At 40.5% G+C, this 18,582-nt stretch overlaps 1 protein-coding gene across 2 annotated transcripts in view; it reads right to left on the bottom strand.

The window, feature by feature from the left end:
- The window catches only part of afap1l1a (actin filament associated protein 1-like 1a), a 37,128-nt gene that overhangs the window by 12,590 nt on the left and 5,956 nt on the right, over positions 1-18,582 (bottom strand). The window contains exons 1-4 of one of the 2 annotated variants that reach the window (XM_086084990.1): positions 8,343-8,517; positions 989-1,114; positions 235-318; positions 79-158 (exon numbers count right to left, since the gene is read on the bottom strand). In XM_086084990.1, coding sequence (XP_085941116.1) covers positions 79-158; positions 235-318; positions 989-1,114; positions 8,343-8,373 — 321 coding nt within the window. In that variant the 5' untranslated portion in view covers positions 8,374-8,517. Of the gene's footprint in view, positions 1-78; positions 159-234; positions 319-988; positions 1,115-8,342; positions 8,518-18,582 lie in introns of those variants that run through there. The other variant, XM_086084988.1, reaches the window with a different exon arrangement.

Below are 18,582 nucleotides of genomic sequence, written 5' to 3'. Positions count from 1 at the left end.
GATGTGGAGAGTCAAATATCACAAAACTAAGCCAGTTCTATTTAAAAATGTGGCTGTGCAAGAAATTAGGCCACTGACCTGTTTCAAAGTCTCACTTTGTGTGTCTTTTTCTAGCTTCAAATCGTCTGTAACATCCTTTAGGTCCCCAAGCTCACAGTCTGGAAATGAAAGCAACTCGTATTTAAAGACAAACGGAGACCCTGTGTACTGTAAATGTACTGAATTGAAACGCACCAAACTTCTCAAAGAGGGACTCCACGAAGCTGGTGCCATTCCTGTACACTGCAGAGTTCACATAGATGTAGTCTGCTCCTGAAACTGCAATAACAAAGGCACAATCGAACACTTGTAGCTCACCAACGTTTGTATACATTTTACTTTATTTCTCATTTTATTTTACTGTACTTGTTGATAGTGACGGCACAACACTAATTCTCAAATTGTAGGTAAACTGGAGCAGGGGTTTGGGAGCTTCGGCCATTGTCGTCAAAAATGGGCGTGGCCACCTTTCATGAACCCTTGTACCTGAGGAACGACTGGGTCAATCTTAACAAAACTGGTATTGTTGGAAAGAGAATTCAACAAGGATTCCAAATCTCTGACTGGTGCATATGTTAGTAACCTTTTGACGTTTTGTTTTCGTTGACTTTGACCTTCTGTCAAGCAGGGCGGCAATGGGTACCATTTTTATAGTCTTTAGTATGACACGGCCAGGGATTGAACTCACAACCTCCCAGCCTCAGGGCAGACACTCTACCAGTAGACCTCTATCTATACCCCCAGATATTCATTGAATATTCATTGAAAGTTGAATATTCATTGATTGACCCCCCCCCCCCCCACACACACACAAAACATACAAATTTGGTGGTGTGTAGCTCCCAATCCCCTGTTCCGATTGACCTACAATTTGAGATTTAGTGTTGTGCCATCACTATTGACAAGTACACAAAGTTTCATTAAAATCAAAATCTGCTTGCTGCCTGACCTGATGGCTGTATCTGCTGCAAGAGGTTCCAAACTGAGGTCTTCTTTTCCTGTGTGGAGGAGCTCAGGGTCTCCTGATCCAGCAACTTCAAGAGTGCACTCAGCTCACTCACCAATTGCTCCATTGCTGCATGGAGATGAAATGTCAGAGGATACACAGAGTGCGTATCAGCAGAGCAAAGGTCGGACAAAGATGTCTAAACAAGCATGTAAGCTGCTTCTTTTTACTTGACAATATAGTTTGCTTTTCTAACCCTTTAACCTTCACAGTCTGTGAACATCACTCTCCTCCTCTGATAAGAGCCAGACTAAACAATACAAGAATGGAGTGACAGGACAGATGTGTGCAACTTCTCATTAAAACAGAGAAAGCTAGAAATGGTGGATGCAAAACAAGCTTTTTAATCTTCAAACCAAAAGGAACCACCAACATCGTTATTGAGACAGCATCTTGGAAACATGGCTGGCTCACACAATGACAAACAAGATTTCAATCAAACGCTCTTGAGGTCAAATTAAAAGCTTTGACAATATGCAGAGATATGCGCTTGTGACAAGAATAACAAATTAGAGAGCATATCTATAACTCAGCAGCCAAGCTTTTTATTTGTCGACGTGATCTTGATCTGAGAGTTAGGAGATGTTAAGGCATGCACACACAAAGGCAGAGAAGTTGAGCACATGAGATGACACACTTATTGGAATGCTCACATCATCTGCTGGTGTGAGATGTTTTACTCCCTACTTTAGGAAAACAAAGACATATTTGAACCTTACTCTATTTTGAATCCCTCAAATTCTATTTTACTGCCGTATCTCCTCAGTGTGGTAGGTTGTCATAGTGACAACACAACACATAAAACACTCAGTCCAGTGAATAAAGTCTAATAAAAAGAATACAGATGTTGTTTGCAGAGTGTTGCGTGGTAATGATACAGGTGAAGATTCCCCCCTCTTAGCAAGTCTCCATCATTCCCATCTGGTGAAGAAACAATGCCTTGGCTCACTTAAAACCAAAAGACATACTGATCATTACACCAGTGCCCTCTCATCAGCTCCAATAATAAAGTCAGTGTAAATAAGGTGACCAAAATGTGACAGCTTTCAGATTGATGCAGTGCTGTTCTCCGCCCATGCATAACCATGTAGCATCTACAGCAGCACTCATTCAAACAGAGACCTCTACTGAGGATAAAAAGACAGTTAATCAAAACTTAGCATTATCTTTGGAAAGACACAATTTCACAACTGTACCTAATGTTGCAGCCAGTTGCCGTAGATAGTTGGTGCTCCTATAAACCAATCAACAGTGAAGCTGATAGCATCTGGTGGAAATGAACCATAATTCCCACAGCTCAACTTGCTGTCACAGTCATTTCGTTTGAATTCCTGCCATATCTGATATCTGATATCTGGGTTGACGCTAGACACAAGCAAGTACGGACTGCTCCCAAGTCAAACGTGAGGAGTGCAGGCAAAAAAAGGTGGATTTTGTGTATTATTTTTGTTTGTATTGAAAAACGTATTCTTTTTTTTAAGCAAGAAGTAGGTTAGCATTTTACATTAACCTTGCCAGCAAGCTGAATTCTCGCGGTATTTGTTCACAAATACTACGGGGGTTAAAATTTGAAACCGGGACACTACAATTTCACTGAAAATCAAATACAGCTATACAATGAATTTTCATCAGGAATTTATTTACACAAATTCAATTGCTAATCAATCTGGTGACCGGTGGTTGTGTTATTACTTAAGTTAAAGCAAGTAGCAACAAGTCATTGCACTCACCATTATCCAACCTTTTTTACTTGGTCCTGGAGAAGGTACTGGAAGCTGGCTTTACCTCGCTCATTGGAAATGCTTCCAGAAATGCTCAGCTAGCATTTGTAAGTAAGTTTTTAAGTCACTAGTAGCCACTAGCCACTAGTAGGACTACATTTCTCATGATCCTTAGACACAGAAAAGCAGGAAGTACTTCTAGTTCCAGTAGGATGAAAACATGGGACACTTGCAGGCAGTTAGATGTGGATGAGATTGAGAACGCAAACGTGACAGTAAATAGGAAATAATTTAAAAATTAAATTCATTCATTCATTTTTAATTAGTTTGTCATCTGAATGGCTAGGACATCTGTGTGATTGACACACACGTGGCCCAAACAATTGGCTTACTGACTGGACTAATACAAAAATCGAGACGGGACCTGCATAAAAGTGGGGCGAAACAATGGGGCTGACAAAATCCACCAAGACTCAGGACACAATACTCAAAGGCGGGACTGTCCCGTCACTCTACCATAACACAAACCCTCTCCACTTAGTACCAGCCATAACTCACACCTACCTGCTTCATTTTCAGAGTGCACACACATTAGACCTGCTGAACCGTGCATCTTGTTGAGTTCAGCCATAGGACAGTCGCTCAGCCAGAAAACTCTGTTGGGAGGGCAGCCATATGGCAATAAGACCTGTTCCACTGAATACACTCACACACAGACTCCTTGGTGTGTATTGTAAGGTGGAACAATAAATAAGTTCAGTGTATGTATGTGCAAGTTTGGGGAGTGGATTAATGACTTTTGGAGAGTTCTCATTAGTAAAGTTACATATTTTTGTCAATGGTATGAAAGCGCAAGATGTCCCCACCCCTAAAAGCAACAGAAATACTTTCCTGAGGTATGTCTTCCTATGGGCTGAACAATGGACCATCAATGCTGAAGTCAAAATGGAAATAGAACTGCAGCTACAAGCTAGTAGTGTGCATTTTACTGCTCCTTAAAAAGCATTTCCTTCCATTGTACCAAAAGCACACTTGCACTCCCTGTAAAGTTGGCATGAAGAAGTGATTCATGCATGGATCAACCACTTTGACCCTGCTCATGATGACGCGATTCGCTCTGCGAGGGAGATTGGGAGGCTCATGAGAGTCGGATCACTTGGCTGAGTGAAAGCCGTGTCTTTGCCAAAGGTTCCAGCTGTTTAGATTGTCGCTCTGGATTGAAACTGGGCTTCCCCTAACTTTGGAAGAAGAAAAAAAATCCATGCACAGTGTGATTCATTCACTGCACATTTAGAGTCAGCACTAAATCAAATCTAGTCAACTAATCAAGGACACAGAACTCCAAAACCAAAATACTGAGCTGCAAAAAGCTGATTATCTGATTCGACAATTGCTGAGGTATGCTAAGTCATACCTCTATAATCACTATGACTAAATCGAAAACAGCACACGTTTATTAAACTTTGCGGCTCAGAAGTGTTGTGTATTTGTTTTTCAAAGCACCCGAGGGAAACCAGAGTAAGCTCGAGTTCACAAGTTTTAATTAAAGCTGGACAAAACTTCATCTTCTTCTACCACCATGAAATTGTTGACACTTAAAATAATTACAGGATATTTTATACCTACAATTTAAAAATAAAAAATAAAATCGCTTCCTTTGCTGTCCTAGCAGGAATGCTTGAAGCTATTCAAAAGCTTTAGCCTCTGTCAAACATTGACTTCCTCTCACTCGTATGACAATTGCTGGTAAACACCACACACATTCCTCACCTCGTTAATAGTGTGAGACTCTGCAAAGTGCAGCCACTGAATACAGATGCATGCGTAGACTGTTTGTCAAAAGGATGAGGGGAGGCGAAGTGGGGGAGGAGGTTGGTGCCCCAGTTCAGGAGGGAAGTGGGGGAGGAGGTTGGTGCCGATTTGGGAGTTGAATCCTGTCAGCAAACAGAGCACCTGTGCTAACATGTACAACAAACCCTGATATGAAAAATAATCTGACCTCAGATGAGTTGTTTTGCTCCTTAATAGGATTTGCTGAGTCTACCACACTCATACACACAAGTACACGAATATACACACACACATACAGATGACTTTTGTGGTAGGTGACAGTTCAGTCATTCAGCAGCCACGCTGTTTCACAATATGTTGCACATATTCCAGCAAATTACAGAGGAATTTGGCTACACTGAGACTCTCCCGAGTTTCCCAATTAGCTGAGCTAAGGCGCCAAACGGTCACTTTCACAATAATGCAGCATTGCTAAAGCACAAATCACACTAAGCAGTAGGGGTGTGCCCAAAAAATCGATTCTCATAAGAATTGTGATTCTCATTTAGTACGATTCAGAATCAATCTTAAATGTCCCAAAATCGATTTTATTAAAATTATTTTATACTGTCTTCCCTTTGTTTGTGTGTGCCTTTATTGGGAGCGTTGTTCATGTTGTACCGGATTTGGCTACTTAGGGGCAGTGTGGTTCCATGCGGTCTGATACACTGTTAAGTTGTAGCCACATTAGAGAGTAGAAGGAAACAGTCACGATCAAGTTATTCCAATAAAAGTTGTTTTTTTGCAGCGTGGAGCCGTTCTTTTGAGTGATAAAAGTGTCGCGAGTGGCGCACTAATTAGCATTAGCAAGTCAGACTGGAGTAGATCATTATGATTCCTTGAACATCTATAAATTGAGGCAAAAATCATTGTCAATCAAATCATCTTCTGAATAGCAAATCGATTCTGAATCGAATCGCACACCCAAAAATTGGAATCGAATCGAATCGTGAGACATTCAACGATTCCCACCCCTACTAAGCAGTACAGTTTGGTTCATATGACGAGAGCTTCCAGCCTTAACACTTTATGGTGTTCGGCTGTTTGACAAGTTTAAGGAGAGATTTAAACACACTGCTGTCTGTTGACTGTTTAATCAATAATTTACACATGCAGGAAAACAGAAATGGAAAAGAGCAAAGCACCCCTGTCAGAAAACTTTTGAATAGACTGCTGCAGAACAGGTACAGTGCCTTGAAAAAGTATCCCTACACCCTTGAGCCTTTTCACATTTTGCCACGCTTCCCATCAACTCGGAGCAGCTTCCCTATTCTTGCTAAAGAAAAGCAAGTCCACAGCATGATGTTGCTACCACAATGTTTCACAGCGGGGATGCAGTGTTAGTTTTGCATCACACATAGTGCTTAGTATTTAGACCAAAAAAAATCCACTTTGGTCTCATCTGACCAACGCACCTTCTTCCGTGTGTTTGTGGTGTCCCCTACATGGCAGAAGAGGCTTTTTCATACTTTGTTTCAACAATGCCTTTGTTTTTGCCACTCCTCCATATACTCCACAGATTTGTGTAGTGCATGACTTATAGTTGCAGCTCTTCCAGAGTGACCATGGGAAGATTTTTTTTTAATCTAGAAGACTGGTCTGTATTAAAAAAAAATGCATTAACAAAGTAGTCAGCAACATTTTCTAGGGCAGTTTCAGATGTAGATTCCAAATGTCACATTTCATTCTTCTCTATTTGCTTTTTTTAAGTGCAAGAAAACCATTTTTTTCCGACTTAGTAGAGTACATTTACATGCAGGCAACAACCCTTTTAAAACTCAAATATTGGCAATATTTGCGTTTTGAAAGGCCATGTTAACACTCACGAAAACCAGAATATGCTCTTTTTTCTTTTCTTTTCTTTTTTTACCCAAATAAGACCCCTTTCTTAACCATAACGTTTGTTCATATAAAGGCATTCAGAATACCTCGATTGAACGGGTCATTGAATTGCCTTGTACACTCTATTCTTCTTCACTTATTTCTATTTACAAGGAATCTTGGTATTTGTAGCACAGGAAAAACTTATGGCGCCATCCCACTCGCTAAATAAGCCTCACTTGAATACATTGATGCCTTTGCGGCGTTTTCATGTTATTTTCTGTCTCTACAGTGAAAATGTCCCAGTGTGTATCTATACAAACATATATACATGCATATAAGTCAATGCTTCCCACCAGAAATAATAAAGCAAAGGTAAACAAACGTGATGACGCAGCAAAGAAGCACACTTTTGGAGCGAGGAGGAAACCGACTACTTGACTACAAATATAATGACTTTTATTGACCGTAAAAGCGGAAATGGCGTCTAATTGCGTAATGACGTCCGTGCGTCGCGCTTTTGAGTACAATAACCATGTATACGGGAGTAACTCTCTCCGCTCATACGTGTAAACGGGTTATTCCGAATGTTTCAGAAAACTGAATTTTGACATTTAACCTGAATAAAGACTGCATGTAAACGTAGTCGCAGCAACTTCAATCAGGCAGGTTTTGGGGAAGAGCCGAGATTGCAACATAGCTCATGAGAGATTCAACAAATGAGCAACCAGCAGTTGTTTAAATCTCCTATATGGTATTTGTTTGGTTCGCTAGGAAGTTGGAACCCTAGGTGACCATGTACTATGTCCCAAGTGTTGGACTTCATAATACAGTGAACTCCTGCATATTTGTGGTTCAGCATTCACAAATTTGCAGATATTGTCGAGTAAAACCTATCCTCCATTATTCACTGGACAACTGAATATGAACAGAGTTTTGTATGTTTTTGGCTAAATTGCTCTCTATTCGCTGTCTTGGTGCTTAGGCCAAAGCAACAACGGTATTGGTTTGGCTCCCTCTGGTGCCATCTTAATATCAAGGATGCTGAAATGAGGTGAGACATATTATTACTAACTATTAATAATGATTAATATATGAATATAATAATATTAATAACTATTAAGACAATTAGGCTTTTGTTGCCATCTTGTGGCATCTGATAGCATTACACATAGGCGTTTGATAATCGCGGCAGGGCTCGGCCTAGGTTGCCGTATTTTGCCAGTGGAAAGGTGACATTAGCGAAGTAGGGCAAACATGCAGTCTCTTCCAATTTGCTTTATGTAGGCTGCATCATCTCTCAATTTCGGCAAAACCTAATGAAATCAGGTATTACTTTTAAATTGTGGTCCAATTAAGTCGCATTAAAAAACAAATGAATGAAACCGGCCTAGACAAAAATGATTGTACCCTTAACCTTAATACCAAACACAGGTCCAGTGGTATCTCCCTGAAAGAACTTCCAATTTTGTTCAGCAAACATCACTGCATTCAATGATTTCTTTCTCTTGTGGCTGAGATCAAGCTTTCTGACACCATGCAACTTCACTACAGAATGTTGTTTTGGGAATGCATTGCATCCTGTCCAGATTACGCCTACGTTGTGCCAAATGCAATTAAAGCAGCCCCAGTCCAGAGGAAAAAAAGATTTGTGGCTTGTCACTATGCATTTTGGCAACTTCCAGTGTCGTCGGTTTCAAGTTATTTCAGTGACCATTGTTGGTTTTACCTTCTTGAATGAATATCAACAATTTTGTCTCTGTGTGTAAATTTACGTTTAGTGTTACAACAAGAAAGATGAAATTGATCCCACAGTGTTGCTTGCACTTTAAAAGCTTTTTTGTATTTTTTTAAAGTGAAGTTCTACAAGCTCGTACCCCTAATTCAGCCAGGAATAATAATATAGAGCATTGGGCAAAGCTTACCCTCTACAGCAGTTGCTGAGAGTCCAACCATGGTCCCAGTTTACAGAGGTTCATTCATACAACAAGCTGATAGTGTGAGGAAATATTCCAGAATCAAGGCCTGGTTGTGTTGTTGGCTTGCCTGTGGAGGTGAGATCCAGTCTGCCTGCCTGCTTGTCTGCTGCTGAAATCACAGTCCCTCCTCTCCCTTCCTCCCTCTGATCTGTTATCTCTACACTCCCTCCCTCCATCTGCCCACTTTTCTTTGGGGGGGGGGGGGGGGGGGGGCAGGGAAACTGTGCTGCTGCTGTGTGTGTGTGTGTGTCTTTATTAGATCTCTGTCTGATCTAATCCTAAAGGATTGGGCAGCACCTGGGATAGTCTCTCACTCCCAATAACACATATTACTTATTTTATTATTTGCAATTTTCCTTCAGCGTGTATTATTAATTGAAAGTATAGTAACCAGGCAGAATCAGCTGATATAGTAAAGTTGTACTTTGGAGATAGAAATCAATTTCAAGTGATGATTTTGAATTGAGGTGTTTTTATTTATAAAAGTGAGGTAAAGAAAAGGAGTGGAGTCAGTTGAGGGGGAGGCAAGTTGGAACTTTTCAATGTTACTTCTTGCCTTGAGGCAAAGGCGCAGGCTCTGACATGATCAAACACGCCTTTACTAACATCGGCACTAACTTGACAGTCAGAAACCCTCCGGCACAAAACAATGTAAAACCTCAATGACCCCTTTTTACAGGACCATACTACTACCCTAAAATTTTGTCAATTATACAATTTTCTCCAAAAGTCAAGTACTATCATGAGTGTGAACTGGCCAAAACTTTACGTGCACCTCTTGCGATCAAATGAGATCTTATGCTTACTTTGAATATTCTGCCCCACTTCTGAAGCAAATGCTTTATGATGTGAAGTTTTGTAAAGAATCCGGGTCAATACAGACGGTCCTTCTCAGTCCAGGTATTATTTTGAGGCTTTGCATCATAAAACACTTGTCGAAAATGTGGAAGCACTCACGAAAGGCCCTGAGTACATAGCTTGCGTAGGCCTCTGGCGTAACAGTGTTTACCAGTGCAGCGGCGGCGTAGCTTCTTCCTTCTGTAGCTACCTCCTCGTGCGTATGTTCAAAGTTAACCAACAATGGCAGAGAAGTATACAGGACCACCGAGCCGCAAAAGAAAGACTGTTTTTGAAGTTGCTGAACGGAGGAGACAAGGACTGAAAGAGCGAAGCCAAACAAAAGTCATCTTGGGCGAGTCTTTTCAGCGATGGCGTGCGCTAAAGCAGCATAGAGGTCTGAAGACGGTCTGAAGACGGTCTGAAGACGGATGCTTAGGTCGCTATGTTTCTGCTGGACAGGTAACTTCAGTTTACTTTTTACGAAACCTGTTAAACATGTAAAGTTGTATAATGACACCAGCGTCAATACAGCTCAACAGTTTGTTTATTGACGCTAACTTTTACTACTTACGCAGAGAATGTTTTGCAAGTAGCCTATGCAAGTAGCTTATGTATGAACAGTGAAGTAGTGTAAAAAAATAATTGTTAATCTTTTTAAAATAAATGATCTATAGCAAAGACAAAATATTATTCTCATGCAGGCGTTTCCTGTATAAAAATAGTGTGTGTGTGTGGGGGGGGTGGGGGGGGGGTTGTTTTTACACATGCGCATTATTGAGAAAACCACAAACAGTCGTTGGGCTACTCCTTCGCCGCATAATCCTCTCTAATACCTTTAAGATCCAAGGTCCTGCTTATACATTTCTCACTCATGTGGATAATAATGCATTCAAGGAATTTAACAACTTTACTAAGAGGCTGTTTACATCGTTCATTTTCTTAACTCACATTTTTTTGCATAAAATTGTCTGCCATTTCAGCACAAAACAACATTTACACTGTGTTTTATGGGAACCGTTAGACAGTGCTATTATACTCAAGGGGCCCACCAACAACATTACACAGAAAGTTAACTACAGTATTTAACAGGTTACAGTTATGCTTGTAATAGTTCATAAAAGCCATGCCATATTCACTGATCTGTTTTGTTGCTCTAGTGGAGCAACTAACCTTTATCTGTAGCAAGTTACTTATTACAAGGCATGCTGGGATGAGCTTGGTGTGGAATAACTAGAGAATCCTGATCTCAACCCCACTGCACACCTTGATGAACCAGACCAGTGATTTCGAGCCAGTAAAAAGTTGTTCTGGAACCCATTTGAATGATTAGCAAAAAAATCCTATTGGTACACGCCCTAATACTGTAGAATGTCAGCCTTCCAGAAGAGTGGAAGACTTCGAAATAAAGGGCTACTGGCAATGTACGTGGTCTAGCTTATGTCCCTTTCACCCATTGTTTCTTGAGTGTAACAACGGATTCAGCCTTAGAGGACCTTGACTGACCTTTGGTCTTGTTTTGTCAGACTGTGAGAGGGAGGCAGCCAGCTTAGGCACACAAAGATTTCACAAAGAAGAAAATGGGGGGGAAAAAAGCTTAGTGCAGAGCGGAATTTCTCAAGGAAAAACATTAATGAGAATATATAGTATTCTAAGTTTTACATTTTCTATAAATAAGCCCGAAATTATTCTGACTGTGACAAATACCAGACACGCCCTGTTAAGCTTGGTTATAGTATTTCAAAACCCCTCCGCACTGTGACCAAACGTGACCTCTGAACCCCAAAGCAAAACCATGAATTCACAGGATGATGGAGGGCCAGCAAAAGCAAACTTGGCCATAAAACACACGTTACCTTGAAGCTCAACCGGGCTTGCTAGTCATGTTTTTTAGTCAAACTAGGCAATTCAGGAGTTCAGCCCACAATACCAAATACAGGTCTGACGGTCCAGAGGCATCTCCCTGGGAGAGCTGTATCTAATGAAAACTGCAGGGCTTTTCTTGGAAGTTCCCCTCCTTCCTTATTGTCTTTGGACATGTTGGATAAACAAACATTCTCAAACCTGATCGGACATGAAAGAGCACTGCAGGTCCGAGACTTTGGTGCTGAAGTCTGCAGGATGTGAATAACAACCAAAGCTTACTTTCATGAAAGGTCTACACATGGTCACACATCATGTGAGGCACAGCAGAAGTTGACATTTTTACATTTATATCTTGTGAGGCTTACTGAACTAACATCACATGCCAAGCTGGAGAAGGTACGATTTCCAAAACACCAATCTGCTGCAATGTTTAAGGTGCGTGAGGCCCACATGCCAACAATGGTGGTGGGGGAGGCCAGATGTTCTTGAGGTATTTAAAATTGCACTGTGAGCTGTGCCAACAATGCTTTGTCTCACCAGCTTGTGCCACCAGTCCACTCCCATTTTACTCTCAGATTCCAGGCATTTCCCAAGAGTGACGGCTCTCATCTCCTGGCTAGACGACATGTCTGGGCATTCATGGGCTGCTGATACAGTACATTCTCAAGCCTTAAACACAACATATTTTTAAATACTTTCATTCTCTCTGCTACTACACTGGAGGTCAGGGGTCTTCAACCAGTTTGCCCCAAGGACCATAAGCGTCACCCACAGACTAAAAGTAGCTCACCAGTGATGGGCCATTGTGATTTCCTAGGATTGAAAAGTTCATTTGAAAATGCAAACCAAATCTAAAGAAGAAAAAGAAAGAAAAAAAATGAAAATGAAAACTAAATCTAAAGAAGAAAAAGAAAGAAAAAAAATGAAAATGAAAACCATTGAAATGATTAACATAAATAAAGTGTTGCATACTGATATTTATCAGTTTCCTTTTCCTTTTTAATTAAATCATTGTTGATGATTATTGTGGGAAATAGTTAACATGTGTCTTTACATACGGGAAATTAATATAATTAGCTGTTATATATAGTTTCCAGGAAAGTGTGTACTGTAATTTTCAATTTTCTACGTTCATTTTAAAAACCCACTAATAATTTTTAACATCAACGTATATTATTTTTATATAATCGTAAGTCTAGTCATCACTAATTACAGTAGCATAATTTCCGGGCTATCAGGCGCACCTGACTATAAGCCGCGCTAGCTAAATTTGGAAAATACTCGAGATTGTTACATGTATAAGCCGCACCCGATTGTAAGCCGCAGGTGTTTTAATGTTACTGCACCGGTGTATAAGGGTTCCCGCTACCACAGAGAGGATTGTTGGGACAGAGATAATGATGTTTGGGAATACAAAGCGTCCCATTTATTAACATCTGAACAGCATTCGTTAGGTGCACAAATAATCTAGCACATGTCCTGCAGTCATAGTATTAGTACAGTATAACAACAGAACAAAATTTACAGCGTTTGATGAGGCAATAACATCAAATGGCTAAATTAAATCCGTTTTTAAAAGTGCTAGCCGGTGGACATGATTTTTAAAACTCGTCAGCTACAAGAGAAGGGTAGAGAGCAACACCAAGACCTGCTTATGGCTTTTGTGGACCTATCAAAGGCCTTTGATAGGGTCAATAGAGACTTGCTCTGAGCGGTTCTTCTCAGGGTTGGTTGCCCCCAGAAGTTTGTCAACATCTTGCAAAGTTTTCATGAGGGCATGATGGCTCAGGTGACAATAGAAGGACAGGAGTCTCGGCCTTTCAATGTAAGCACATGTGTCAGACAGGGCTGTGTACTTGCACCTGTACTCTTCAACATCTTCCTCATGCGCGTTACCTGGCTACTGCACAAAGAGGTTGAAGGAAGCAGTGGTGTGCTGGTGGACTACAGGTTGGACGGGAACCTATTTAACATCAGAAGGCTACAGGTTGTTACCAAGGCCAAAACAGTCAACATAGTGGAGTTACAGTATGCTGATGATTATGCCTTCGTGGCACATACATCAGAGGCTCTGCAAGCAATACTAACAGCTAGTGATGGCAAAATGAAGCTTCATGAAGCACTTGTAATATTTTTTGACTCCCCTAGATGGTGCTCTTGATTTAAATATAAAGGCTAGTGCAAAGGAAATTGATTACATTTCCACTGCATCTTTCAACCAAGAGTGGCATCTAGAGGTGTCAAAAAATATTACAAGTGCTTCATGAAGCTTCATTTTGCCATCACTACTAACAGCTGCTGTAAAGGCCTACAGCAGACTGGGTCTCACTGTGAACACTATGGTACTCTGACAGTGGAACTTCCCTCCCCCAACTCGACCACCATCACCGTCTCCACACTTCTGTATGACTGTGAAGCCTGGACTTTGTATTGCCGACACATTCAACAGCTGGAAAACTTTCACATCAAGTGCCTCCAGCGCATCCTTGGGATAACATGGCGGGAATGAGTACCACACACAGACAGAGGTATAAGGACCAGCTCAAGTCAACACTGTGGAATATAGCACACACAGCTGGAAAGCGCTCTCTGGAGGCAACTCTGCCATTCTGGACTTCAATGTTTTGAAGAGGAGAGGAGTGCAGCGAGGGAAAGGAAGTGCCAGAGGAGGAAGATGGTTCCTGCAGCCAAGACCAGCACAACCAGTACTAACTTCACATGCCCCCATTGCAATAGAACATGTGGCTCTCGCATTGGACTCTTCAGTCACCTCAAAACCCACCAACAGAAGAAGTAGAAGTCATCATTGGACACGATAGACTACCATATATATTTGGGCTAATTTGGTTGGTTTTGCTCTGCCTGGCACTCTTGCGCTTCCGTTATAGTAAGGGGGTCATGACCTGGTGGATAAACATTGTATTAGTCGCAGGGTCGAGGGCAAGGGAAAAAAGTAGCGGCTTATAGTCCAAAATTACAGTAAATAGATCGTGCTACGCCTTAAAGGAGGCTGACGTTTCGCCGCCATCGTTCTGCTACGGCTACCCGAAATAGTAGTAATTGCTGGCTGACTTGCAAAGTGTGGTCTCTTTTAGGCTCCGTAGTATGCGTGCTTCAAAATGCACACACTTTGAACTGAGGTTGTTGCATTCTATGAGTTCACCACTAGAGGTAAAAAAAAATTCTACACACTATTTCTTTAAGGTTTATTTGAGTACATTTGTTGCAGTATTTCAAAGTGTGTATCAAATTGGTAGCACTGCACACTAATCAGTTTCCAGGAATCATCTAAAAAGTTTGGAACCTTTACTGTAGGTCATAGCCAGCTATCAATTCTCTCTGGTCCAGAACTTAGTCATTTTTCACTCTGTATGACATTTCATGTTAATTGACAAACAGTTAAAGTAATGCAACAGACATAACATTTATTTTAGTCTGAACTGATGCAGCAGCTCCTCTGAGTCACGAGACCCTACCATTCAAATGATGCACTACTCACACAGTCCAACACCATGAAAGACACAATGAACACGGAGTTTATGCTCCAGTCCAGAAAATAAAAACGATATTGATATTGTTTGGTTGCATGTTAAAACCAATCCGCTCTTAGACAACAACGCACCCATTTCATTTGGCGTAAGATGCAAAGTTGCAGTGTAGTTGGAGCGGTCCAAACGTTCCGACTGGCTGACCACACACTTCATCTGCTGGTGAAAGTCATTTTCAAATTTAAGAAGTGTTTTACCTTAGTCACAGCCTAGGAAATGTCTATGTTTTCATGAGATTTGACGACAGCCTATTCGTCAGTGAATCGTGCTTTTGGTGGAGGGTAAATCAAAAGTCTGGGCAGGGGAATACGCGCAGATTAACAGTGCAGATGCAAAAGGAATTCCTTGCAAATGGAAGATATTTACCAAACATTTATATACTTTGTATGATTGAAAATTACCCATTTTAGTTTGTTATACATGTTCTTTGGTTTACTTCCACTTTACTGAGCAGCGTGGTGGGTTTTAATGAAATACCCCCCCCCCCCCCCAAGTCACTTATATTTTTTGCATGAAAGTTGAATTGAGTAATAAGATCACATATGACAGCATCTCAACATGTATGAAGATTTACAGTTTGTAAGTTATACATTACCACTGATGCTATACTGTAGTTATGCACCCATCTATTGAAGGTACATACAATGAACAAAGAAGGGATTGGCTCACTCTCAGTCCCCAAGGCAACACAAACAAAGAGGTCAAAGCTGAATTTATTTCAACAAAAAGCTAGCCAAAGGCAAACATTTATTTAATAAACCAACACAAAGTTTCTCAAATTGGGTCAAAATCAAGAGGCAGCAAGAGCTGTCACGCAAACAAGGACCTGCTCCAAATTAACCAATACAAAACCCAACTACAACTACGAACTAAGGTTACACGAGCAAGTAATGTTCAACAAGATTCACTGGGTTGGAGGCCGAGAGCAAACATGTTCTGCTGCTGTCAGAAGCACGCCGCACACACTCACAAAACACCAACACAGTTGAATAGGAAATATGGCCAGGTCTGTAACAACTGTATTTTAATCATAACTGATTGACAATTGACTTGCGTCTGACTTCCCTCTTAAGACCACAAATGAACCTCTGGCATTCGTTTACATTCCACTGCAAAGTAGATAACTACCACACTGTTATTATGGTTCTTACTTTTCACAAGAAGAATAATTAGTGGCTTGAGTTTGCTTTGGATGCAAATGTTTGTTGACGTCATTGTTTGGATGTGCAAAACAATGGAAAAAATAGAATAGAAATATACAAAAATACAAATAGAAAAATAATTGAATATCCGAATGTGAACAGCTTGTATTAAAAAAATAAAATTGTCATGTCCAATTTAAAGAGAAAAATGCTCCCTATGATTGACTGAGGAATAATCCAGGATGTTGTCTGCCTGTCACCAGAAGTTAGCTGGGGTAGGCTTCAGTTACCCACAACTCTAAATAGGATAAGCAAAATAGAAAATAGATGTTCTCAATTAAACAGGGCCCTGTTGGGTGGGAACACAAACTCAATATATATAAATGCACAATAAATTGGATCTATCTATCTATCTATCTATCTATCCATCCATCCATCCATTATAATCTTTGAAAGATATGGATTACATACATTTTATTTCTGAAAATTTCATCTAGAAAAAATAAACTTCTCAACCAACGTATTTGAAATGTGGTTTACATTTTGTCATAGTTACAAAAATACATAGAGAGAGCCATATATTAAATTCATTAGGCAGGGATCACATGATTTCTATCCAACAAAGGAGAAATGGGGATCCATTTTAAATCTTTATGCCACTTTCAATAGTCTCCCTATCAAAAACACTTAGAGAGGAAGTCAACCTTAAACATTTCTTTACAATAATATATATGTTATATGTGACCTCACTAGTCTAAACATGACATTCTGATTAATACTACATTTTTTGAAAATGTTTAGGCGGCCATTTTGCTACTTGCTGTCGACTTACGATGACATCAAAGTTGCTCAGGGCTCAGGCAATGACCAATCACAGCTCACCTGTTTTCTGAAGCTGAGCTGTGATTGGTTGTTATCTGAGACCTGAGCAACTGGCAAATGGCAAAATGGCCACCTTCTGACATTGATAAATACTGCTGTATTTTGCTGCTTAACTCATATTAACAAAAATACCGTATTTAGACTCGTGGGGCTGCATAGAACATATTATTGTCATGATTTTTTTTGGGGGGGGGGGGTTCCCTTATTTTAATTTCATTTTTCATGCTGCCATCAAAATGCTATGCAATTGGACCCACCATATAGTATGTGAATGTCCCTGTGCTCCCTATAGAGATGGTTTTCCTCCCTCTGCTGATTACATCACATATCACCTCCGGCCTTCTGTTTCCTGTTCCGGTTAACCGACGCGCTTCCACTTTGACTGTACTGTCCCTAGTGACTCTCGATCCTTTTCAAGATAGGACTCAATGCTCTACCGCTGTAATTCAACAAAGTGACAAAACAATAGAATGAGCCACAAGGCAAAGGCAAACAATATCTATCCATCTATGAGTAAACTACAGCATCTCCTAAGACATTTTCCTGTAGCCAGCTTTATGAATAAGCATAGAGAAAGTCAGCTGTAACTCAGAACTTTTCAACAGATTGCCGAACAAGAAGGAGGCAGCTTGTGATGTGAACATGTGGAACATGTTTGGAGAAGTCGGAAGGATGTACAAATTAATGAGGGAAGGGGAAAAGCATGTTCTTCCCACTGTTTTTATTATACCCAGGAAGATGCTTCGGGTTATTATAAAAATACATCAATGATCTCACACTGATTAGAATACAAGTACGGGAACGTTGTGAGCTGCACTATTTAGAATGTTTTAATCTGAAATGATTGACAACCGAGCCTCACCTGACCGTTTCATCTCAAGTTTGCAAATGAGCCTACGGCATTTACATTCCGCAGCACATACATTACCATCACTCTTGTATTATAATTGTTACATCTCTTAAGATCAATTGGTTTGGATGGGAGTGGTTTCAGTTCGCATTGGATGCAAATATCTGTAGGCATTATTGACTACCCAGAGAAAACTCATGCACACACAGGACCAATTTGAACCCATAACCTCTTGATAGTGAGCTAGGCATGCTAACCACTAGTGCGCCGCACTGCTCCAGTATTTTAATTTAAATAAAAGGCAGTTTATTCTTAATTTATTTATTTATTCAACTAAATTCCATTTTTTTTTCAATTCCCAATATTTTTTAAATCTTATTGTTTGTTTGTTTTGAACTTTTTGGTTTAACATAAGCATAGATGACAACTTTTAGGGTCTTATTTTTTTCTGCCCAGCACATGTCTAAACATAGTTTTCAAGTTATCATGTTAACGTCATTGTTACTTGCAAATGTGCATGATGAAAAGATGACACAATTGATCGCCGTTTTGTTCCAGTGGCTGCATGGCTAATTAGTAGTGGCTAATCTGCTAATGCTAAGTGGGAAGGCTGTGCAAACTGTTAGATTTGCATGTTTTCCACATCATCACTTGAGTGGTACTTGTTCAACAGGTTTGTTGGCTTCCCATTTTTGAGGACATACCTTGCACAACAAGTCGCTTTGGAGAGACCGCCCCAAAAGCGATGGTGAGGAACGACTCTACCTTCATCTTCCAAAGACAACGCTAGATAACGGCTGCACATCAGTTGCACATTTGGTCACTGTTTAACCATACAAACCAAAGCAGAGAAATACATTTGGCTGGTGTGACACATTTTTTTGGTCAATCAACACTATAGACGGGCTAATGAATAGCATCAATGTGCAGTATAACCTTCTGCCCGTATCCCACTGAGGGGCGAACACTTGCAACGCTAACGAATGTTGATTTCACATCAGGGTTCGTTCAAGGTCGCAGTGTTTCCTAAACGTTCTCTGAATGGTCTTAAAGACCATGAA

Source organism: Leptonotus elevatus, chromosome 9, assembly GCF_054856555.1.
Source record: "Leptonotus elevatus isolate MCC_2025b chromosome 9, RoL_Lele_1.0, whole genome shotgun sequence".
NCBI lineage: Eukaryota > Metazoa > Chordata > Actinopteri > Syngnathiformes > Syngnathidae > Leptonotus > Leptonotus elevatus.
Note: the sequence above shows the minus strand (reverse complement) of the source record. Positions and strands in the feature narration are given on the sequence as shown.